This window comes from Dryas octopetala, chromosome 7, assembly GCF_963921425.1.
Source record: "Dryas octopetala chromosome 7, drDryOcto1.1, whole genome shotgun sequence".
In the NCBI taxonomy this organism is placed as follows: domain Eukaryota; kingdom Viridiplantae; phylum Streptophyta; class Magnoliopsida; order Rosales; family Rosaceae; genus Dryas; species Dryas octopetala.
In genome coordinates, this window is record NC_141372.1 from 20680169 (window position 1) to 20705347 (window position 25179).

Below are 25179 nucleotides of genomic sequence, written 5' to 3' on the forward strand. Positions count from 1 at the left end.
ATTTATTACCAGTAAAATGTAGTTAGGATCGGGGACTGTCCGACCTAACATTTTTCCAATCAATGAAAAGATGAACACCTTTTTAACTCATCTTCTTCTCATTTTTTGAAGAAAACAATGGGGACTCTACTCCTATACACCCCCAACAAAAAGGAAAGATCTAAGTGTTTCCTCCGAAAAAATAATAAACTCATGTGCCGAGCTGGCACGCCATCCACCTTACCCATCTGTTACTTGTTATGGTTTTAGTTTCATCCCCGAACTGAACTGACAACTACTTGTAACAAAAGAAGATACTGAAAATGAATTAATAACATAATGATTCAAAAACAAAATTAAAATTGTTCAAAGACATATCAAACCTGAGCCACACACCGGCTCAGGAACGAATAAAACAAACAAAAATACATAAATCAGGCGGATCGCTCGGCTGGCCCCTCCGAGGTCGGCCCAGCAGATTTCTCAGAGGATTTTTCGTCGATCTGCACCACCTCAACGTCTCCCATCTGCATCTCTGCATTGGGATCAACTTCGGGAATAGCAGGGATCTCGGGCATTTGGTCTGTAGGCATCGGAGGATCCTCCTGGGTCGGTTCGGCCACGGACACGACCACCTCGGCTATAGCCTGGCGATCGGGAGGGGGAAGCTCTTTCTGCTGGCTTTTCTGGGTATCCTCCTCATTTGATTCGGCAAGGAACGACACGTCCCAATCCGGCCTCTTCGCCCGGATTACCCCCAGAAGCTCCTGGTACCCCACGAATTGGGCGTCAGCAAGTGCCTGAACGCTCGGAATCCCAGCTTGACGCCGAGCCTTAACAGCTCTCCGCTCGGCCGCCTCGACGTCTCGCTGGAGCTCGTCAGCAAACTGGCCTAGGTTGGCCACTTTCTGCTCCGAATCCAGGAGCTTCTTCCCGAGCCGAGCAACTTCTACCTCTCGCTTGACCAGCTTAGTCTGCAGAACGGTGGATCGCTCGCGCTCTACCTTGACCAGGCGCTCGGCTTCAGCCAGTTTTTCCCTCAGCTCGTCGTTTCTCTCCCGAAGCCTTTTCATCTTTTCTTCGGCATTGACGACGGCTTGGGCTGCTTCAAACTGCCTGAGGGCGAGCTACAAAAAAAGATAAATCATTATTCCGAACCGAGTGGGCAAAACATGAAAATCCGAAATCAAAGGTACTTACCACCATGGCCTGGCGGGACGCATTCAGGGCTTTGCTGCAGAAGCTCGGTACCTCCTGACCAGCCCAGAGCCCCTCCACGATCCTCGGCGTGACCACACGCTTGAAGCCCGTGATGAACGGCTCGATGGAGGGGTCTACCTCCACCATTCTGGTGGCAGCCGAGCCGAAGACATCGGGCCTCAGTCTGGAGTCCCTTCCTCTTCTCGCCTTGCCGAGCCGATCTCGGCACAGAAGGCCCAGGCTGGGCTGCCGCCGCAACGGGCACCTGGCCGGCTCGGCAGGAGCCCGAGCTCCAGCCTTCCTATTGGCGCTCCTCGCCGCTCTCTTTCTTAACCGGACTTCCAGCTCGGCGGGATCATTCCCTTCTCAGTCCTTTGGTTCCACATGGGAACAAACCAGGAAATCCCACTCGATCTGATCTGCGTTTCCCGGAGCAGGAACTTAGTCGACAGGTACTCCGGCGACGACTTTCTTACCGCGGCGATCTGATCTCTGAGCTCGCCCCGAAGCTTGTACTTGCCCCAGCTAATTGCAAAAATGAAACATAAGGAGTTAGTTTTCAAAAAAAAATATATACATATATCATTACAACAATAAATGCAAGTCATATTCAGATTGGCTCTTCTAGACATCCAGTGCCCACCTGGAATCCTAAAAGCTCTACCGAGACTGTTCGGATCGGCGAACTCCCAATCCCCAGAAACAAAGAAGTATCTTCTCTTCCAAGTCTTCTGGGACGAGGGATTCCCGGTGAACAGTGGCCTCGAATACGCCTGGAGGTTGTAGAATCCGAGCTCGGTCTTCTGCTTCGACTTCAGCGTATAGGAGCAGATCAGCAGATCCTTGTCTGGCACACACTTGTGCACCTTGTGCCACAAGATGTGCATGGACAGGATGATCCTATGCACATTCAGATTGAGCTGTTGCGGCGTCGCGCCGATCATTGCTAGCCAATCCTATAGGAAGGGATGCAAGGGTAGCCGAACCCCATTTTCGAACATCTCCGGGTACATTATCACCCATCCTTTGGGGGTCGGCTCGGTTTCTCCCCCGCTCGGTAGCCTTGTCAGCACGGATTCAGGGACTGCGTATCTTATCCTCAGATCCCTGAGATGAAACTCGGTCATCTTGTCGGGGATTTGGTCGGCCTTCCATGCCAACTCCTGGTAGCACTCCGGGTCGATCGAGCACCCCGTCACTTGCCAAGCCGAGGTCGATGCATCGTGACCCCTGTTCCTTTCCTCCGAACCCGAGGTGAGCCTTCTTGGAACACTGGAGCTCGGCTTGGCATCCATATCCTCCTCATCATCTTTTTCACCCTCTTCCTGTTCCCGATCGGAACTCAATACCTGGGGATTTTCCTCATCCCCTCGAGGTCAGCGTTCCTCTCCTGGATTGTGCTCTAACGCCGAGCCGACCTCGCCCAACTCCTCGGACAACTCGTCCCAATCTGCCTCACCCCCTGGTGAGCTCTGGCTCAGCTCGGCATCACTGTCCCCTTCAAAAGCATCTCCCGAGCCGAGCCGACCACTCGAATCGGTGGTCGACATCGCAAACACCTTTATATTTTCTCTCTCTTACCTTTTTGAATCAAAAAGTGCTTTTTAAAGAACACTCAAGAACACACCCAGAAATCCAAAAATGCAAAAACTCAGAAAATGAGGAGAATCACTTACTGGTTTTTCTCCGGCCAAAATCTCTACCCCTCACACACTCGGAATAGCCTCGCCTATGGCTGCGCTCGGCCGGAACTGTGACCGGACCATTGCACTGACGACGGGGATGAGAAGAGATTTGCGGTGAGAGAGAACTTTCAGGGAGAGAGAAAGAGTGTGAAAAAACTGAAAGTTAGAAAGTGAAGGAAGGAAGAGGGAGAGAAAGCCATTTATACCCCCATGCAAACCAATCTCAGCCATTCAAAAGTGGCGCTTCATAACCCAGATTATGCCACCTGTCTATGTTCAAAATACCCATAAATGAGGTGACCCTTACGTTCCCCCATGCAGACACCAAACGTCCCTTCACCTATATATCCTCGAGATATTTTGGCCAAACACAAGTCACCACTTGTTTGGATCCTCGGGAAAATAGATCTATCCAGTTCGGCTCGGATCAGGCGACATGTCATGTTCTGCAGACCACCATTCTTCAACTTCCAATTCATCATTGTCCATTCGGATCGGAAGCTGGGGGACTCTTATTTGTGGATAAACCCACACCGATCCAACAGCCAATCATGGCCCGACACGTGGCTGGTCAGATCCAACTTTGGAGTTTGACTTTTCAGTGGTCAAACTTGGGCCTCCACATCATCACACAGCTTGGTACCTTCCTTGCCAGCTCGAATTGGCTCATCATGACGAATCCCTCGCACCTAGTCCGACCCGAACTGACGATCTTCCAAAGGATTGAGTGTTCATCTTTCCTCGGTCATCCCCAGTTCGGTTTGGCTCAGCCTTAGGCGAGCATCTTTTCAAACTCTAGTCACAGCCAGCTACGACTTGAAAAGATCACTACCTACCGGATCGGCTAGGTTCGATTACCCATGTCCGATCCGATCCGATCACACATGGGCTTCATATCTACATATGGGGACATGTGTTCGGGTCGGCTCGGCCTCCGACCGCCATTCTAAAAAGATCACATTGGGACGAACCGCCATACTCAAGTGCACCTGACATAATCCTCTGACAGATGGGATATTCAAGCCCACAGCCATGACTATTGGGGCATTCCACCTGATCTTCCATCCTTGCATTCAATGCAGCATTGAATGCAAAGAAGGTGGGTAGCTGTGCATGCCACTGTTCACGACCGAACGCGTGGATCTTTCTCAACCATTCATCCATATGCAGGTAACTTACTCTTCACAACTTCCTTTGTCTATATAAACCAACTCATATGCACAAATTCACTATCTATCTATCACCAAGCAAACACTTACACCAATTTTCACTCACAAAACCTTACCAAAGGCATACCCAACTTGCTGAGAATAAACCCAGAACTTTTACCTTGTTCTTCCCCATTCTCCTAAGTTCATCACCTGTTCTTCCTCACTTACATTCAAACACCCCCAAATACACATCACTGACTTCATCATCGGAGCGTGTTTGGCTGGTACCACACCGGTCCATCTCATTTGATCTTGTATTTTATGCAGGAAGAACTCCAGTCGACATACTCGTCGTCATCCAACAAGGCTTCTGATCATCCAGATCATCACTTCTAAGTTGTTGCATCTCTCTTACGGAAATTTGCATCAACAATATGCGACCAGAATCTGCAAGGGCACCACCATTTTTGTTGACAATACAGGCTGAGCCACTGACATTAAAAGAGCTTCTAGATCTTGTAATTCTACCTGAGTCAGTGGCAGTACTTTTTTTCTTGATTCGAAGTTCGCCTAATTTTGGTTCTTCTACTGCACAAGTATTACTACTTGAATCAGAAGGTTTGACCAAATTCATTTCATCAAAAATAGAAGGCCCAATAGTTCCACCAGCATAACCATTAACATTATTCTTATCCTGTGAAGAGCTTTTCTTGGCACTGTTGCGAATTGCCAGGGTTCTTTGTCTTGACTTAGACCTTTGAACTCTAGCCAGTGATAGAGTCACTAGAGGAAAAAGCATTGTAATTTCTCCTACTTCACTATTAACTCACTTTTGTATTGCTTTTATGATGTTATAATAATTTTATTTGTTCTTACTGCAGCGCCATCTTCTACAAAGAGTAATTGCTACTAAGAAACTTGCAGTCAAAATCAACAAAATAAACAATGTCGTGCAAACGATGCTCTCCAAAAGAGCGAAAGGTTTAAGTGACAGAATAAAAATGAAATCATATTGAAATTGATAGAGACGAAGGTGGAAAAGTACCATCGGGGTCGGAGTTTGGGATTAAATATAAAATTGGACCTTTTCTTTCAAGACAACAAACAGCCCAAGTCGTTTTATTTATGAATTTTGGGCCCAAGGCGTTATGAGATCACCATTTCTTACCACACTAGGCCCAAACACAGAGCTTTGCATACATTGATGCTCGGATTGATTAACTGGTTGAATTCGTCAGTTGTAAGTTGTAAGTTGTAACTCTTCGTGGTTTCTCTTGTTGCTTAAGTCTAAAATAAATCCCTAGAAAGTAGAAACCCCTAACCCTAACCCTAACAATCCCTAATCTTATCCCTATCACTCAATTCCTCCCTCTTCCTTGTCTATTATTATAGAAAGCTTCAATCTTTGGTTGCACGGGTGGTTGGTGGAATTGTTTAAGGTGACTTTGCACTCAACTCAGCTTCTTTGTTTGTGAATTAATTGTTGAAAATTTTGATTTATAAAAACAGATAATTGTAGATAGATTTGGTTTTTGTGTTGAATTAATAGAGATTGGGTGTGGGTTTAGGGAGGCATGGCAATGGGTATTCGGTGTGTGCTGCTTGGAAAAGTGGGGAGTAAATGTATACACATGAGTAATAGAAATACAACATCAGCACCAATTGTATTTGCGGCTTCTGGCGGTTCTGGTTATTCCTCTCGTCACCCTTTTGATTCTGGAGACCATCAAAACAAAGCGTTGCATCCTAGGAAGCACTGATACGGGTACGGCACCGATACGTGACACGACACCGATACGTAATACGGCAAATTTCTAAAAAATAAGAACACCGATACGGCTCGGATACGGATATTAAAATTATATATATATTTAAACTTAAAAAAAAAAATCACATATCATCTAAATATACCAAATAAAACACACCATAATTCATAAAATATGTTCCAAACAAAACACAAAATAAAACATGTTCAAATAAAACAATACATAAAACATGTTCCAAATAAAACACAAAAAAACTCATAAAATTCAAATTCCTAATGAACTTCATTCATCATCTTCATCACCATCATCGGTAAATAACATGGCTTCTAATTCCGGTTCATCAAGGGAAAGGTTTGCAACCTCAAGAGTCCCGCCACTCTCCAAATTCATGGAATCAAATTCATCCCCTCCAACATCCCACATTTGAGACACACCTTCTTTGTAGATTGGACTTTTCCTTGATAAAAGACGAAGATTGTAATGAACAAACACCAAATCTTCCGCCCTTTGTGGTGTTATTTGGTTCCTTCTCACCGAGTGAATGAAATTATAAGTGCTCCAATTTCTTTCACAACATGAGGATGAACAAGGTTGTCCAAGTAGCTTTAAAGCTATGGATTGGAGGATTGGTGTGGAAGCTCCATGGACAATCCACCATTTCACCGGAGGCACCAATCCTCTATCCTTAATTGAATCACTATTAGTAAAATCTTCAATACATGCCGAAAAAGCGGCATACTCCATATTGAAACTTCTTCGCTCCCCCTCATGAGTAAAATATCTTTTGATACATTTTTTCCTTTCGGTTGTGATCTCAATATCTTTGTGTGGAGCAATACGGTTGGGAGCCTCTGTTAGCCACTCATTGCTGTAATACCTAGAAGCACAATAGGGGTAACCAATATAAGATTAAAATGACAAAACCAAATATTCAAAATTTACTAAATAGTAAAGATATATATTAAAGAAAGTTACCTAGGATTTAAAGAATGTGCCAAACAATGAAGTGGTGTAATACTCTTAGTCCATCGCTCCACTAAAATTCCATACACCACATCATAAAACCTTGATGCTTCATTGAGTTGTTTTCTTTCATGTGCATAAATAGCCTCCTTCACTTTTTCTATCATAGAATCCCACCACTCATAAATCAAGTGAAGGCAAGGTGTGTCCGTATCGGCCAACCTAAGCATCTCATAAATGGGAGCGGTAAAGCTAAGTATATAATCAATGACTCTCCAAAAGTCTTCATCTAATATCTTATCCTTGATCATTCTTGCTTTTTCCACATCATCTTCTTTGTATGAATCCCATTCTTCACTAATCACCATATGCTCCAAGCCTTGTTTTATTTTCTTAAATCTTTTAAGCATCACAATTGTGGAGGCAAAACGTGTATCGGCAACGGATAACAACTTCAACTTGCAATGATTATTATACATTGACAATCTCATACTATGGTTCATGATAAAGTTTTTTATCATCAAAGCATCCTCATAAATCTTTGCTATCCAACCACATTGTTCTTGAATATCTTCATGTCTTGCACTTGAAGATGGTGAGCAAATTCCCTTCAAAGCAAGATTGAGGGTATGGACAACACATGGTGTCCAAAAGATGTGTGGAAATTTGGCTTCGATAAGCAATCCGGCGGCCTTGCAAACTGGAGCATTATCAGTAATTACTTGAACCACATCTTGTGAACCAATTTCCCGAATGGCATCAATAAGTATGTTAGCAATGTAGAATTTGTCCTTGTACTCACCTTGAGTATTGATTGCTTTCAAGAACATAGGCCCACTTTCACAAGTAGCCATAATATTTATAAGAGGTCTTCTTTGTAAATCTGACCACCCATCACTACATACACTTACACCCTTCTCTTTCCAAGTCATCTTAATTGGCTCTAGTAATTTGCCAATGTTAGACCTCTCCTTTTGGAGAAGTGTAGTTCGCAATTTGTTGTAACCTGGAGGGACATAACCCGGAATTGGGTTAGAAACAGCACGAGTGTATGAACGCACATAGTGTGGATTCCTTGCAAAGTGAAATGACAAACCACCCGTGTAAAACATTCTTGCAATTTCACCATCCAATTCTTCTCTAGCTGCCATTGTGAAGGCTTTCTCAATGGCTCCACTTCCACTCATTCCCTTCCTCTTTTTTGGCTCAACAATATCTTCATAAAGTCCATCATCCATTCTCATAGTACTACTCCCAGAAGAACCCATTGTTGTGGGTAAAGGAACTTGATTAGGTAAAGATTTTTGCTTCCTAGCTTTAGCCTCATCTACCTCTTTTTGCAACCTCGGCAAATGACTCTTTGAATTTGAGCATATAGCAATTCCATTTCCTGACTTTCGTAATAAATGACAACTCACTCTAAAGTAGGATCCATTAAAAGTGCCATTGCAAAAATTGCACATAAATTGAGTATTTCCTCCAGAACTCCCCCCTTTTTTCCCAAGATTCTTGACATACTGCCATAATGGGGCATTATCATTCACCTCAACAGCAGCAACGTCAGTAAAATTTGTAGTTGAACTATTTGTTGATGAACTCACATTTGGTGTTGAACTCATTTCCTGGACAAATGAGCTACTAATATAACTAATAAATTGTAAGCATAGCATTAATTTTTTTCTAACAGACCCAATCCAATATTATTTACTATTCATATTTCAGAAAAAACAATGACAAACCCAACCCAATACTATTCATCAGATTTCATAATTATAAAAAAAAAAAAAAAAACAGTAACAAACTACCCAATACTATTCATGATTAATTGATTACTGCTCAAAACAAATAAACCCAAACCCAATACTATTCATGATTTCACTTTTCTGAATTATAAAATAAAACAAGTTACAAAAGTTATACATATACACTTATTGACTTATACTGCCGAATTGAGACCATCAGACCAGAGTACTCAGACCAGAATTCAGAGAAAACAAACACAGCGTCAGAGCCAAAGCTAACGTCGACGACGATGGCTGCTCAGCCTGCTCTGCTCGACGGCGATCTCTGCTCGACGGCGATATCTGCTCGACGGCGAGGGCTGCTCTGCTCGATGAAGATGGCTGCTCTGCGATCTCTGCTCGACGGCGATCTCTGCTCGACGGCGATGGCTGCTCTGCTCGACGAAGATGGCTGGCTGGCTGCTCTGCTCGACCGCGATGGTTGCTCGACGGCGATGGCTGCTCGAAAACAGGTTTCTCGATTCTGTTTCGCGCATGAATAGTGATGGCTGCGTTGAATAGTTAGGGCTCTAATTTGCCAACTTTTTAAAATTGCTATTAGACCCCTCATTTTTACAAAAAACTTGAAAAAATACCTCATACGTATCTAGACCGTATCTTGACCGTATTGCTAAAGTATCGCAGCCGTATCAGGTAGTCAAAGTCAACAGATACGTCTAGGATGCTTTGGATACGCGTATCCCCGTATCTAGTGCGTATCGGTGCTATCCTCGGCACCGATACGACATACCTCAACAAATTTGCGTATCAGTGCTTCCTAGGTTGCATCGCAAAATTCCCAAGCAGGTGACCCTCAATTGAATAGTTAGTAGGTGAAGCAGTCAAGGAGAAAGGGTCTGCTGTAGTTTGCTTATACTAATTTGCAATTTGCATTTGTCTCTCGATCTTTCTTTGAACAGGGATTTGATCCTCTTCATCATATTTACGAAAACCGCCGTCGTGGAGGAGCTGATATCAAAGACATTTGTTGCAGTGCTTATAATGAGCCCATGTATATTGCTCCTGCCCGTTTCGCCGTGGAAGAGTTCAACAAGCAAAAGGTTTGAACGGATCATAACTTTCTGAATTTATACATTAAGGTTCTCTGCTTCTGTTTAATACTTTAATATAATATTCTACTTCTTAGGCGTGTTAACACGGATCGGGTAATTTAAGGTTTTAATTCTTTGATTTCCTATATATTAGTTATCTAAATGTATGCATATTTGCCTGAATTTGCTCTTGACTGCAATATCTAATCTTGGGTGTTGCCTGGCCAAAAAAAAAAAATAAATTTTGGGTGTTGATCTCTTTTAGGATGCGCGATTGCAATTCGTGCGACTGTTGAGTGTAAGTTGTGTAACTGCTCATTTTCTGTGGGGAACAAAAATTTATTATCTTAAAATAGAGGCCGTTGATGCTGCCGATCATGCTGTGGTGAAAGTTTATCAAGCAATGATCGCGCGGGGAGTACGAGCATTACAAGAAAAACAAGCAAAGGCAACCAATTTTTTTTGGTAGGCATAGAGGCAACTGCCACTTTTGTTAGTTTGTAATGTCCCTTGCCACACTACAGTCACCATATATCATGTTGGAGGTTGGTGTTGGGGTGGCAAGGGAGCTAAGGCCACCCACATGTAAGCATGGTGGAAGCTTCTGCCAAAACCTGCAGTGTCAGTCTGACAGGTCCGGTCCTCACTAATGCTGCAGTTAGTGGGTTTCACTTGTTCACCATCTCTATTGGGGTTGCTAAATTGGTGGAGGATTGATATTATTAATTAATGTCATGCCATGGTTTCTTCTACTATCTTGTTAACAGTGGGTATGAATGCTCACTAATAACAACCATTGCTTACTGCACTCCCACCTTATTGGTATTAGTTTCTGATTTGGTTTCAGAAATTGAATATCCTCCACCATGCAAGAACTTTGGTGACTATTTATATGAGATTGAGAATGCTATTTTCCCACCAAACAAATTGCTGCAGTGGGATTGAATGTATGAATAGTGTCTAATTAATCTTTCATTTGCATTTTCAATTCCAATGTGCTCTTATAATACTAATGATGCTTGCAATGGCTGTTACACCATATTGTTCAGAAAATGTGGAAAGGCTACCCTGTTATTGGAGCAAGCATGCTTAACTTTCAGTCCAGCAATCCCATTAATAGGAGGGGTATGTAGCTGAACCTCAAAGCCATATCAGAAAAATGAAAAACAAATAATTGACAACTCAAGTTGCACAGTTGAACCCACAATCACTGACTTTCTTCATTGATGCAAATACGACTTGCTATATACATTGAAATTGCATGTTTAATTCAAGTAGCAGTTCAAGTGCATAGTTACAACCACTCTAATATCCTTTCCCCATACTTTTCACATTTTGTAAAACAAAATGAAACTTAGATACCAAAAACAACAAAAGCTTAATCACTAGCTGCAAAACACTTAGTCATATGATCCCAACAGAATATCCACACTTCCAAACTTGGTGATATATGTCTAAGCCATAATATAACCCACCAAGTTTATAGTTGTATCACAAAAGCTGTTCAAAATACCAGCAGTATATTACTCAAAACAACAAAAAGTATTCTTACTGGCAGCCATGATTTCTTTTGATATGTCGATCAGTTGTGTTGTGACCTCCCAACCTCGCTGCTTGAAGCGCTTGCATCTCCCGCACCACCATCATCTGCTCCTATGTCATTCCTAGCATGCACTTGCGCCAACTGTTGGGGACCAGCCATTCCTGCTGTAGAAAATGGCGTAATCACACCTGGCATCTGTGGAAGGTGGAAGGAATTTGTGCCAGTCTGAACTGGGGGCAGTGGGGGTGCCAAGGATGGAGTGTTGCCGGTGCTTGTGCCAATGCTGCCCATTAAGTAGCTGTCTAAAGCTGTGGTAAGCCTCCCATTCAAGTTGAAATCCATGTGGGACTGCTGCCTTTGAATGTTCAATATATCTTGAGTGTTTACCATTGCAATCCTCTCCAATTCAACCTGATACTGCTCCATCACATTGCGGTTGTGCTCCATCTCAAGCTTTTGAAGCTCCACTTGCCTGGTTGCCTCAGCCACCAGCAGTTGATTAGCCAACCTCAGTTGTTGAAGTTCTGCCCCAACCCCACGACGCTGAATCACCAGCCCAGGTATATCTGCAGGGGTTACCCCAATTCCATAACCCTTTACTCGTCTATTGCTCTCAGGTCCTACTACATCTGAAAATATCTTATTGCAGACAGCATGAGTGATAGGTGGGTTTTCTAGCATCTCCTCATACTCTGCCACAAGCCTATCCATCTCATCCTGTCAATCCAACGAAATGTTGTTACAACATGTACATGTTTATGTCAACCAATAGAAAAATCCCACCCGCCTAATACTATTTTTTTCTCTAATGAAGTAACGTTAATGTGGCTGCATTCTTGGTGAGAGTAGTTAGTGCATCACCAAACTTACCATGATTTCCCGAGAAGCCTCGTCAATAGGGTTGCCATTTGTTCTGCGGTGAGTTAATTTGAATAGCTCAATTCGGTTTGGTTCCTGACCATCGTGATCCTGAGCCTGTAAACAAAAACGCACTCTTTAAATAATAAAACCATATGGCTTTAAAAATGCATTGCTTTCTTCAGATAGCATGTAAGGTGACAAAGTATTGGGAGTCTATTTATTTACGTATTCATCCCTCACTTGCGCGTGTGACTTCGTTCCACTAGTGTGTCCCATTAGAAGCTTCCCTCTATTAACTGTGTTAATTGCACAGCGTTTCTATTCCATACACACCATTAGAAGCTTAATTAATAAAAGCACATTATCATGGGGGTCTTTCTATGACTATCCATATCCTAAACTCAGATCACTGCGAAATAAGATTTCCCTTATAAAAAAAAGTGATGTAGGACAAGGTCAGGTTTTGAAGATTGGGGAGTTGACCTCACTGCATGGTCCGGTTCTCCTAAACCTCCCCTAGTAAATATATAGCTCATGTATAATTTTCCCGATTAGAGGTCCGGACTTAAAATAAGAGGTCCGGACTTTCATGCATGAAATCTCCATTTCAAGCTGCGTCGTCTCTAAATATCCGGTTCTCTCAATCTTAGACCGAACCTCCCTGCGAACAAATTCCATTACACTGATTCTACATTCTCCGACGATCCGGTCCTCCAGTGTAGAGTTCGGATCTTCTCCCCTCATAATATTGGATTTCTGTTTGTTTTCTTTTCCTTTCTTCAGCCAACTATGCCTACCTTGGTGATCTGAAGCTTTTTCTCCTTATATATAAATATATATATTGCTAAGGGAGATTAATTAAACTTCCAATATCATTGAGTTAAAGCTCTCTAATGTGTTGCTTCGTAATATATTCTAGAGCAAAGACAATTTATTGAAGGCATACAATCAATTAAGCATCAGCACCATAGTGAAATTAATAAACAAAACTCCATTATGAAGGGTAATTTTATATGAGCATTTTTCTCCATACTTTATACCAATGGCAGCGGATTTTACTTCTTAAAAATCCAGTGTTTCTCACCTTTCCCATGACTGAATCCCAGTGAGCAACAAGCCTCAGCCATTGGTCCGGATTGACTTGGTCATCTCCACACACCAACCTCTGGTTTGTGTTGCTGAAAGGCTTGTACCAGTTCTTTTTCAAATCACACTTATGGTGCTTCCATCTCTCATTCATCTTGGCCTCTGCAATCCAACGGATTCTGTCACTCAAAACCCTTGTCCTTTCATCGCTCCAGTCAATGGTTGCCTACAATACGGGGTTAGACAGTTAAAACTCTGTTCATTAATGTTGAAAGGTACAACACAAATAACCTTCAGTAAGGTGTAGACAGTTTGATATTTATTGCAAATGACAAAAACTGAGGTTTGTGTTACACCTATATGCATGACTGTGGGTGTGTGTTCAACTGAAAAGATCGCAACAAGGCTTAACTATGGAAAGCCGAAAGTCAAGATTGCCATAAGTGCAGGGAATATGTCATACCTTACAGTGTAAAGCTTGAGAATCTTCGGTAGAGCAGTAGATGCAGATGATATTCCCTCTGCAAAGTCTCCTCAGTGTAGCAGTAGGTCTACCTGCTTCACTGCAGCCTTGTAAATGCTCTTGAAAATATCTTCAACACTTTATGGAGGATCTCCTTACTGTATACAGTATCCCTTGAAGCCTGTCAGCAGCCACAAGTAGTTGACACATAATCAAGTCAGTCATGGGTAACTGTGATCCAACCTACATGGCGCCATTAGAAGGAGGGAAAAATATTGAGCATGGGCGGGAAATGGGTTTTTAAGTTTGTCTCACTGACTGGACTTGCTTTATTGCAGGCTTTAAAGACCCCATAGTTGGATTTCTATTGTATGTTAATAAATGGAAAAACTGGTTACAGTTTTGTACAATTTGGGTTGGCTTTCAGTTGCAACCCCAAGTACATAGTTGGAAAAAGTTGAAAATTATTAGGTATTATATATTGCCCCACCTTTTTAAAGGGAATAGGAAATTGGACGGGTTGCTACTGTACCTGATTTGTAATATGGGTTTCCCACTTTTCAGTATATATAATTTAATTACCTTTATTGCTAACTTTTATATGTTTATATGTGGTTAACATAATTTTGCCAAAGAATGTTATACCATGTTAATATCTCTTTGGTGTGTAGCGTTATATTAATTATAACGGTGTTTGACTGTTTATCTTAGATAATTAGCCAAATCATACACTTGTTTTACAGACCATTAACTCATTCACATATCTACCTCAAATTTGTAGTTTCCTGAATGTTGGGTTTAATTGAGTTGGACTTCATGAAATTAGATAGTGGGTGAAGTTAAACAAAAAATCAGGGGAAAGCTGTCAAGTAAACTTAAACATTTAGTCTAATGGGAACTATTGGACCTGGCCCCTTGCACTGTGAAATGACTTAATATTCAATGCTTTCAATATGAATGCCTGTCAGATTGATATCATATCCAACTTTACTGCCCCCCTCAATTATCAATATTGTTTGCAAGTTTACTGTCCCAATACATTCATAATGATCCATAGTGTTTCCAAATTAATTCACCACTATATGCCGATGGATCCTTCACACCCCAACAATTTACACTTTATTCATGGTTATGAGTTACAGACATAACCATTGTGGCAGTGCTAAACCTCACACGACATATATAAAAATTCCTTTGCGAGCATCTCCAATAAGCAAAATTAAACTGCAAAAAGTCTGAGGACTTGCATATGACTTCTAACATAACTTCTGCTGTATTGATCTGCCTTGCATTCCCAATTTGCATTGATCCCCTGTATGCTAGTGTAATCCAATGTAATTCACATTGAAAATTGACATACACTTGAACATGTATTCAAATGCTTTTCGTTATACATGTATTTAACAGAAACTTGGCCTGGGGGGGGGGGGGGCAGACTATTTGAGATACTTTCTGGAATACGAAGTATATGTCGCACTCCTCAGTTTGAAATTAATGTGCAATCTTATGTAGGAAAATCCCACAGCGATGAGAACATATACAAAAACCTGGATCATGACTTGATAATATACTGCCATATAAATTGAAGCATCAGAAGCATGGGTTTAATCAGTGCTGTTCATTACAAATATTAAAATTGATTCGACCAAATCATCCACTACTGCACAGAGAACCAATTAAAATACTTGCATACATGAGGGTTCCTGGTCATTATACTACCAACATCAGAACATGAATGCATTACAAATGTTTTTTTTTTGGTCCTTAACAAAAGGATTCCATTCAAAAAAGCCACAAAGGCAGCAACAAAACAAGGTAAGCAAACATGTAGAAAATTCAAACATAACCAAAAAAGAAAGCTACAGCAGATAGAAGAAAAAAACTAAAAAAAAAAAATCCATGCAGCGGGAGTCCATCAGCCACCAAATCTCCAAACACATTTAAACATACTGCAACCACATAAGTTTCACCTTGGGGACACCCTACAGAAAGCAAGTACATATCTTGCTTAAAACTAAGTTCTACACATGATGTCTAATAACCCTTACTGAAAGAGGAAATAACTACATTTTGTGCAACATCTTGGTACACTAATTCAGTAAAACTTACATTCATGGTTGTTGTCATTGGAAAATGCTCGGAGTTACCCATGATTCATCAAACGTGTCTGGCACATACATGTTCTCATAGCTGCGCTGCCCATCATTCTGTTTGGAATTACTGGAAGCGTTCAAATTGGTGGCCCTAACATCTTCATGATCCCCATGCATCCCCCCAATTACTTTATTATCTGGGGTAAATAGCATCGGAATCATGGGGGAGCAATGACCAGTGCTAATGAGATCCTTCTCATTACTTGGGAAGTATTTGTTGATGATACGCTTGGTCTCTCCATCTTCAATGTCTGAGGGGATCATCACAGTTTCAGTTGCTGGTGCAGGCATGTGAACTTGGGGTGCCCACTCCATATCATTGGGTTGGCCTTCAGTTACAAGTGCTGGTGGGTTATAAATTAACTCACCTTTAGAGTTTCGAGGGACTCGTGGCACATATTGGTTCATTGGCACCCAAGTGTTCACTATGGTGTTGACAAAATCTGGATCAAGTTCATTTGTGGGTGATGAGTCAGTCTGAATAAATCCCCTTAAACTCGCCAAGGTGACCAGCTGTCATTCCCAAATAAAACTAAAGGCTCCTTCAAGAAATCAAAGGGTGAATAGCTGAACTGGAATATTCTTGGACTGTCAAAGAGTCAAAACAAAAGAGGTTCAGCATATGTACTCTTTATAAATGCACTTTATTTTTGAACTGCATTCAGGTCCCATAAGTTGTATATGCAATCTTGTTGTGAAATTATTAATCCTCAGTTTTCGACAACAGTAAACCAAATTTGTTAAGTGTTAAAGGATGAACTACTTTGTGTCTTTCCCACCCTCAAATTTCTATGCTAATGAGACTTTTTAACATAATTCTGATTTCATGATCCAAGTAGTGGTTATGGATTAGTGTTGGATTTAGAGAGTATTGGACCAACTGGTTATGCTACAGTAATGAACTAGCAGGGATTTGAAGGTTAGTTCTCACCCATTATTTCTTAAAGCTACTTGTGACTGATTTATTCCACCAATCTGAAAATTAAATGGTTACAAATCAGGACAGATGTACTATTATTGCATTATGTATTACTATTCAGTGTAGAACACATTGATTGGGGCAGACCTCCCTGCATTTTTGACACTTATGTTGATTTGAACATCACAAAGTGGCCACCAATTCTTGGACATTGGTTTTTTTATAATGATAATATTCGATATCAAGTTCTCTTTGATTCCCAAAGAGACCACTGGTGTATATGATTCTCTAGATTAACAAGGTATTTTTTTTTCACGTGTTTTCCAAGGCCTGTTAGTAAATATCCAGGGGTGTAATTAATAAGAGTGGCTTAGCTCTCAAGTCTTTATAGAATGTCTACTATATAGATTATCCATGACATTCAACTATTATTGTTTGGAGTGGTAAAAGTTGGTTACTCTATGATTTATGAGTTGCTGGTACAGTTGAGTTTAATCCTTGGGAGTCCCGGTATTTTTGTTAGTAAAAGGAAGGAAGGGTAAAAGACCACCGCAATGAAGAAATCCAAATTTACTCCAAAATAAACACCAACACCAACCTGATCTCAGAACCAAGCAACAAAAGAGTATAGAACAATAGAGAGAAAATGAAAGGAATCAATTTAGAATAAACTGAACTATATTGCTTGAATGAGTGAATGAGTACACGAACCTTGAATGATAAGCTATATATTGACTGCTAACTGAATATTGAAACCAACTAACTAAATCTCTAACAAAACAACAAAATGGGGTAAGAGCACCTATAGTGTATAGACTAACTAGAAGAACTAATAACCACAATCACTGAAAATACAGACACGCCTCTGATTCAGCAAAGACATGAATCAGAGGAACGGACTTCCACCTTCAGGACATGACCTCCATGACGCACACAAAACCCTGAGGCCCGGACCTCCTAATTGAGGTCCGTTCCTACATAAACCTCCAGCAATTTGCACATTTTACATCATTATCCTCAACACAACTAATACATTCAAACCATGTATGATCTACTGCAAGCTTAACACAAGAGACAGTTATGCCATTTAAAGTCTTAATATAACGACAAAGAATAAGCTTGTTGGTAGGAGAGCAAGACTTGGAAATTGTATCATTACTGATTATCATATTTTGCAAATATCGCTTACCCGATTGTTGGAAGCTTCAGAACTTCCACAGTCGGACCAACGCAGAACTAAATTATACAGAACAAAGCTGACCCCTCTGGTTTGGGTAGCAGGTGCAAGCTCATTCACGCGCAGCCGAAGCACAAAGAGGAACCACAATTTCTGAAAAAACCCAGGTCCAGGTGCCACTAACATGAATCACTGTAGCCATAGAAGCAAAAAAACCCATGAATTTCCCCCACCCATCGATGCACCATCAGTGGTAGGATGGAACCCCAGTTATTGGGCAATAACCAACCCAAAGGGAACCCACTTTCCGATGGTGACTGGAGGAGGAGCAACCCCTTAATTTGGGGATTTGAGCCGATCGGCACTTTCAGGCGTGACCATTGACACCCACCGATGCTGGATCTCGTTTGGGTTGGGGGTGGGAAGAAAGAGATGCTGCTACAAGGGAACCCCAGTATTTTGGTTTAGCGAGCAACCAGACAAAACATTGAACGCCCTTTTTAACTCCCTTTTTTAGTCCCTAAATGAATGGACCCCCTTTTATTACTTTAAATTAATGGGCTGCCACTGTGTTATCAACTAATCAGAAGCAAAGGTTGGATATGAATTCACTGTTGCTTTCTGACATATTAATGTGGCCACTAATGTTAATTATTGGTGAACACCGTCCTTAGCAATTGGCACGCCCCCAACTTTAGTTGCCTTCATTGGAGGCCTTTGGCCAAAATTGTGGTAGTGGAGACACCATGGAACTGAGATTGTTTGGTCTTGTTGTTGACAATGGGTCTTTGTTAAAACTAATTGATAATAGACGTACAACGACTGGAGAAAAACCACTTGATGGAAGAGGTACGTAGTAACTATTTATATGTCATATTGTTACTTTACTTTCGACTAATTAATTAATTGTCATCTCTACTGTTAATAGCTTGGATGCTCCAGAAGACAAAAGTTCCCACGAAGACGAGCGGATATTCTCTTGGGGATGAGATACTCAGCACCTTGCACATGTTGCCCCTCCAATACTAAATTTTTATTATCTTTGTAAATTTATTCTTTACAAAAAAGCTTTGTTCGGACTTAATAATCTCCTTCCTCATACTTAGATTACATTATAATAGATACTATTTATTTCAGTTTTTGGAGTGCCATAAGCTTAATTTACACTACCAATAGCATTATCCATTTCAATTAAACTAGTGTCATGCCTGCATCAATTAGGAAGCGAATTATGAACCTCACCACACACTGTATTGCCCTGTCTTTGATCCGTACATCCAAGACCTTAAAAAATCCCTAGTGTTGCTCTAAAATCTAAATGAACTCATAAAAAAGGAAAATAAAGAAAAATTTGTAAAGCTTACTTGTTATTAATGATAAATAAAGTTTAGAGTTGACTAAACTTTTGAATGAAATTAGATACTTCTACATTATTTGTAAATAACATAATAAATCTAATGAGTGTCACTGTATTTTTTAGTTCTAAAAAATAATGAACTCGGTTTGTGACGAGAGAGAGAGAGAGAGAGAGAGAGAGAGAGAGAGAGAGAGAGAGAGAGAGAAAAAAAAAAAAAAAAAGGAGGAGGAGTATTGTATAGACTAAAGCGAACAAGAATCACGAGGCTCAGGTATGTTTTTGTCGAGAGGCTGTCAGGTCTCCACGTGTTCAGACTAGTCGGCAGCCACGTCAGCAATTTGGCGCTACCGACCACTGGAGCCCAAAGAAGTCCACTTTCCATAGAACTAGTTTCCCAGAAAATTGTTAAGAGCAAAAAATTAAGAAAGAGAGAATCGATGTGAACCGGAGACATATGGTGACGTTGATCAGAAAAGTGTGGGAATCGGTGTCGAGCCGTACGTGTTCGAGCTCGGAGTCATCGTCATCGTCATCTCCGACGGCGTCGTATTTGGGAGCGTTCGATCGGATACCGACGGAGCTATTGATGCAAATCCTGAAACTGGTGGGGCCCAAGGATGCAGCGAAGGTGAGCGTTGTATGCAAGGCCTGGTAGGGTCTTGTCTCCGACAATGGGCTTTGGATATTCTTTCTTCAGAATCAGCAGCAGGAAGAGCCTTTTTGGGACTCAATTCTCTTCTCCGAAACACAGTTGAGATCCGTTTACCCTTTTCAGTATGTTCAACTTCACTACTTTCCCACCATCCAATTTCCAATCTTTTCAATTATAAAAGCCTACAGCATGAGTTCTAAAGTCTATATTATCCGTCAAACAGACAAAAAATAATCAATTTAATATAATTTTATCTTAAAGATTGAGATTTTACTATGAAAGTTCCAGCCTTGGTGGTGTAATGTGTAATTTTCACGTAGCCGGAAAGAGAAAAAAAGATATGGAAAGTCAGAATTGTCAGCGGGATGATAGTTGGTTAGTGTATTTGTTCTATATGATAATAGAGTGTTCATAACTGGGAGAAAATGGCACATCAATTGCTTCAGTGAGGAGACTTTGTGTAATGAGTCTGTTTTTTAATGCTGAAGTAGCGGATATGCTGCTTGGTGCTTGTCCATTGAATTGTGGGCGGATTATGTCCTTACTTTTCAAAATGTAATTTTATTGCAGACCACTCATGGGTCAGATGCCCCAGTTGTCCTTCATGTCTATTTATGGTCAACGAGTGCAAGTTCCGGGTTCTGTCATCATCGATGGTGAATGTCTCTGAACTCCTTACTCATTCACAATTTATCATGCTTGAGAATGCTTATCTCCTACATAAATCATGCCCTCATTTTCTTTTTACATTTCTTGGGAAGGGGGCTCTGGCTACTGCAAGTTTGGTTGGAGCAAATATGCTTGTCCATCTGGGCGGTCAGCAACCTTTTTGGTGAGGAGTTTGTTTAGCTCACAGTTAGAAGTTATATTGCATACAATTCCTATATATGGGTAAAAATTCCACTTGCTTGTTAGATATGTTTCAAGCTCTTCTTCACCGTTAGTTTCACAGTTTGGGTTTTTCTTGCCATGCCTGTTCTGAACTGATCTGATGCACAGGAATTTGGCAATGTCGAGTCTCCGATGTACTCTAGACTCAGCCATTTTTTTGTTACCATTTATAGCAGGTATGCCTGTCTATCATTTTAATTCCGTTACTAATATGTACTGTTCAAACAACTTCATAGTCAAAACCTTGTAGCTGTTCTTTTTTATTCTATTCTGTTTATATCAGTTTGTTGGATGAATTTTTCATTTAATCTACATGTAAAATGATTTTCTGCTAAAATTCTAAATTAGAATTACAGAAGAAACTGAACTTATGTAATACATTATTATCACGTGGCATGCTGGTTCTAACTCACAAACTGTTGATGCCTTTGAATCTTTGGTAGCAGGTATATCTGATATGTGATATGTGTTTCTTTATAGGATGCAGGTGAAACCACCTTCGCAGCCTGTGGTTGTGTCTATACCAATCTGCCATTGTGATGGTGAAATACTATATATTACTTGCCTCTAGAGTGATTTCTTGCACTGCTTGCATTAGTTCTCTGTGTTACGATCGTGATCTTGTTAAACTGATCTTAGATCCTTCACTAGTTATGCTCTCCATCCACTTCGTGTGCTTTCTTTTCTTCTTCTTTTTCATTTTTTCCCAGATACTGAATCTGCCAAAGCATCGAGACAACAACTCAAAGAAGCCATATATAGAGTACTCTTTGACATGAATGTCCCTGCTGTTTGTGCCATTAATCAGGTAATTAAGTAAATTTTCCCCCTTCTTCCCATATTAATATATTATACTGGCTAAATTCATAGGGGGGAAGGGAACTAAAGCATAAATAAGATGGATTGGAATCATGCAAAGTTCTTTGTGTAGTCTGGAACTACATTCTTTCAGTGTAATCAGTTTTCATTTCTGATACATGGGTTAATTGAGTCCAGATTACAATATTCACTATACAGGGAGCGTCTCTACTATAGTTCTCTGTTTTAACAACTTCTCTGGCTTTATGTCTTAATTAGTGTACAGTCATAACATGCAACAATACATAATTTCATAATGAACTTAATGCTTTTTCAGATTTGCAAATCAGATTTGGATTGCTAATTTATTTGTAGCATAATGAGACCAGATAATTCTTTCGTTATTGTTGTTATATAATATTGTGCATCCTCTGCTTTTGAAACTGTAGGCAAGTTTGGCCTTGTATGCAGCAAGAAGAACTTCAGGGGTTGTTGTAAACATTGGGTTCCAGGTCACTTCTATTGTTCCAAGTAAGCTATGCTAATTTTTATTTCATCTATAATTGCTTTTATCCTTTTTTCTTGTGATACTATTGCTGTTTCAGTTTTTTTTTTTTTTTTTTTTTTTCATTTTTTATTTCCTGGGACTGATTGGAACTTTGTACTTATGCATTCACTATTGTGTTTATAGTTTTAAATGGTAAAGTAATGCGCAAGGTGGGTGTGGAAGTTTTGGGATTGGGAGCCTTAAAGCTTACAGGACATCTTAGGGAGCTGATGCAGCAAAACAATATCAATTTTGAATCACTGTACACTGTTCGCACTCTGAAAGAGGTATAGCTGTTATCCTTTCACAGTGCAGGCTGTGGTTATTGAATACATATTCTCCTATAATACTGTCAGCGACTGTCACTGCCACCAGTAGCATGCAAAGGTTCTTTATTAAGTACAATTTCTATTTCTAATTTTTTAATTCTTTCTCCTGATGTCATACTTGCATATCGAAACTTAGTGGTGTAGTGGTAAGTAAAAAGTTACCAAGTGACCTCAACATCATGGGGCAAGAAGTTCAATTCACCCCATGGTTTGCTGTGTCAAGAGTTGAAATTTGGAAATTTAAGAAAGACACTGTATCTATTATTATGATGAATCAACAAAGAAACTATTTCACATTTCATGTTTCAGTGTTTCTCAACTTAAGTATAAAGACCTTATCAAAGTTTACTAATGTTCTGTTTGTTGAATACCATTCAGAATCTATGTTATGTTGCTGCTGATTATGAAGCTGAGCTATCTAAAAATGCCCAAGCATCATTTGAAGCTGCTGGAGAAGGTTGGTTTACTCTTTCAAAAGAGCGGTTTCAAACAGGAGAGATCTTATTCCAGCCACGACTTGCAGGAGTGTAAGTAGTACTCTGCGTTATATATATCAAATCTATGCCTGCGTTATATATACCAGCCATGGAGGCCATGCAATGCTAATGATTATTGGGGAGGAACCTGTAAAATAGTTCAGTAGCGGTTTAAAGGTGTTCTACACTTCACTGTGTGCTCTCCACATTCCCAGTGGCATGAATTATCTAGAGCCATAGAAACAGAGTCCAAGCAACAGATAACTCATATCATTAAGATAATTGCATCTGGGCCCCACATTACACACTCCAGCTTCGCTAGCTTGACACATAATTGGAATTTGGTATATGTTGAATTGCATCACTTAATTATGACATCATTGGTTTCTCTATAAAAAATATGACATTATTGGTTAATTAATGGTAAAATTTAAAAGAGGTTACGGATTTGAGTGACATCCAAGACTAATAGAATTGATAAGTACTCAAAAGCGCCCTCCAATCATAAACCAAAAAAAAAAAAAAAAAGTTACTCAAAAGCTGATCTCTGGTCATAAATGACATATTATCCTCCCTCCTAAATTATCATAAAACCAAAAAAATTGTGTCATTCACTATAATTCTGGATAGAGTTGGAATTCTTTGGCGCTCACATGTCAAGCTATATATGATACAGTATAACACAGTGATGATGTACTTATAATCAAAGATTCACATGTTACAAATATCATAAATGCAAAGAGAATCAATTCAATTTAACTGCATACACTATACATAAATTTCATATAAATAAATAAAAAATTAATACAATCTTCTTATATATACACTTGAGACAATGAAAATGTCGTAAATAATCAAAGCCCAAGTTGCTTATCAGCACTAATTAAAACCCCCAAATAGTTTAAGCATACCCGACCCAAGAATTTTATTAGAATTTTATTACCAAATTTAATAAGAGGGATGTTATTTCGACTATCTTAAAATGCCGAGTTAACCACCTTATTTTAAAATTTCAATTTTACCCTTACAAATTCAATTCTTGTGATTTCGATCTACTCAAGTTTATGAGCTTCGTGGTTTTGATGTATATGGCATAAACCTTTCCAAGTTGGACCTTGGGACTTCATTTTCAAGCTCATTGCTGCGTGGTGTTGACTTTTCCAATGTGAATGCTGAGGGCGCCGCTTTCAACAATGCAGACTTGAAGTTCTGCAGTTTTGTGGAATCGAATTTGTGTGGTTCTTCATTTTCTGATGCTGACCCTTCTTCTGCAAATTTAAGCAACGGATGCTTCGTAGACTGCAGTTCTATGTGCAACCGATGTTACATAGGGCAAATTTGCGTTCAGCAAATCTCTGTAAGGCTGATCTCACAAGAGCAAAGGTTGAGGAAGCTGATTTGAATTGGACTTCAAACTTTGTTTAATTTTGTTGAGTCTTCACTTTGATCTTTGAACATGAGATCACTTATATATTATTGTATAGAGCTTCAGGATCTTTCTATTGAATCCAAAACCATGTGATTTGAACATTTCAATTAATCAATCATCGACTTATAACAAGTATTATTGAACACTATTACAGTGAAACTAAGCAATACTTGATCGATCAAAGTAACGTATATCTCAACATCATCATCTTCATCTTCATCTTATTAGGTCCTGCTAGTGCTGCCCCACCATCATCATCTTCATCATCAACCTGTTCAAGGCCTCGCTTGGTGGTAGTAATGGCACCAGATGCTGATGCTGGTACAGCAGCAGCAGCAGCTGCGTTCTCAAAATCAGTACAATCAGAAAATATTTCCACATTCTTCTCTGAAATGCTAACGCTGGATTGCGTCATTATTTGGTTCAGCTCTTGCACATCTTGCTCATATATCAAATGGACCCCGCACTTCTTAAACTTCAGACTTGGCCACCCGGATTGAAAGAAGAACGCAATCTCACTGCAACTGGTATGCCACTTTGTTCCAAAGTAATCATCACGGGATATGGATAGCCAAAGGTGATCGGATGCAACCTGGCGACTTTCTTCACTAAATAAATATGGATATGTTACAAGTATTCTACCGGATTTACCGGATTTCATGTGGCATACAAGATTATGTGTGGAATAAATAATAGCATGCCGATCAGGATACTCATTGGGTACAAAAACAGCACACAAAGCAAATCCTATAAGCCCACTATTATTACAACCTGGAGGTACCTTTACACTTACTGAATCCCCAACACTTCGATGACTGAACCACTCAGGAATTTCACTTCCAGGAATTACAATGTGAAAAGGCTGCCTTGCGTCAGTGATTCCCTGTGCCATAAAAATTAGGGTGTTAATGTCTGTGTTTG

The 25179-nt window shown here is 40.3% G+C and overlaps 2 protein-coding genes and 1 long non-coding RNA gene across 8 annotated transcripts; 2 read left to right on the forward strand and 1 right to left on the reverse strand.

The window, feature by feature from the left end:
* The first annotated feature begins 5427 nt into the window (after positions 1-5427).
* On the forward strand, positions 5428-9677 carry LOC147280439 (uncharacterized). Its single transcript, XR_015123639.1, has 3 exons — positions 5428-5753; positions 9308-9332; positions 9446-9677. It is a non-coding gene; the product is annotated as an uncharacterized LOC147280439 (long non-coding RNA).
* LOC147280440 (putative transcriptional regulator tpeD) lies at positions 5833-7856 on the reverse strand. The gene is made up of 2 exons (XM_086252322.1): positions 6757-7856; positions 5833-6658 (listed from the first exon to the last, which is right to left on the reverse strand). The coding sequence occupies exons 1-2, from the start codon at positions 7854-7856 to the stop codon at positions 6064-6066; spliced, it is 1695 nt and encodes a 564-aa protein (XP_086108448.1). The 3' UTR covers positions 5833-6063.
* A 9870-nt stretch (positions 9678-19547) lies between the features above and the next one.
* Positions 19548-24848, forward strand: LOC147280441 (actin-related protein 8-like). Of its 6 annotated transcripts, XR_015123259.1 has the most exons (11): positions 19836-19910; positions 20359-20444; positions 20550-20620; positions 20788-20855; positions 21160-21221; positions 21390-21487; positions 21927-22008; positions 22169-22311; positions 22732-22880; positions 23938-24212; positions 24487-24848. XR_015123259.1 is itself a non-coding variant. In XM_086249955.1 (10 exons), the coding sequence occupies exons 2-10, from the start codon at positions 20366-20368 to the stop codon at positions 23996-23998; spliced, it is 813 nt and encodes a 270-aa protein (XP_086106081.1). In that variant the 5' UTR covers positions 19548-19910; positions 20359-20365; the 3' UTR covers positions 23999-24401. The 6 variants fall into 6 exon arrangements, 5 of the variants coding, with proteins under 5 accessions (XP_086106081.1, XP_086106082.1, XP_086106079.1 ...); XM_086249955.1 differs by lacking the exon at positions 24487-24848 and having other exon boundaries at positions 19548-19910; positions 23938-24401; XM_086249956.1 differs by lacking the exon at positions 24487-24848 and having other exon boundaries at positions 19548-19886; positions 23938-24401.
* The last annotated feature ends 331 nt before the right edge of the window (positions 24849-25179 follow it).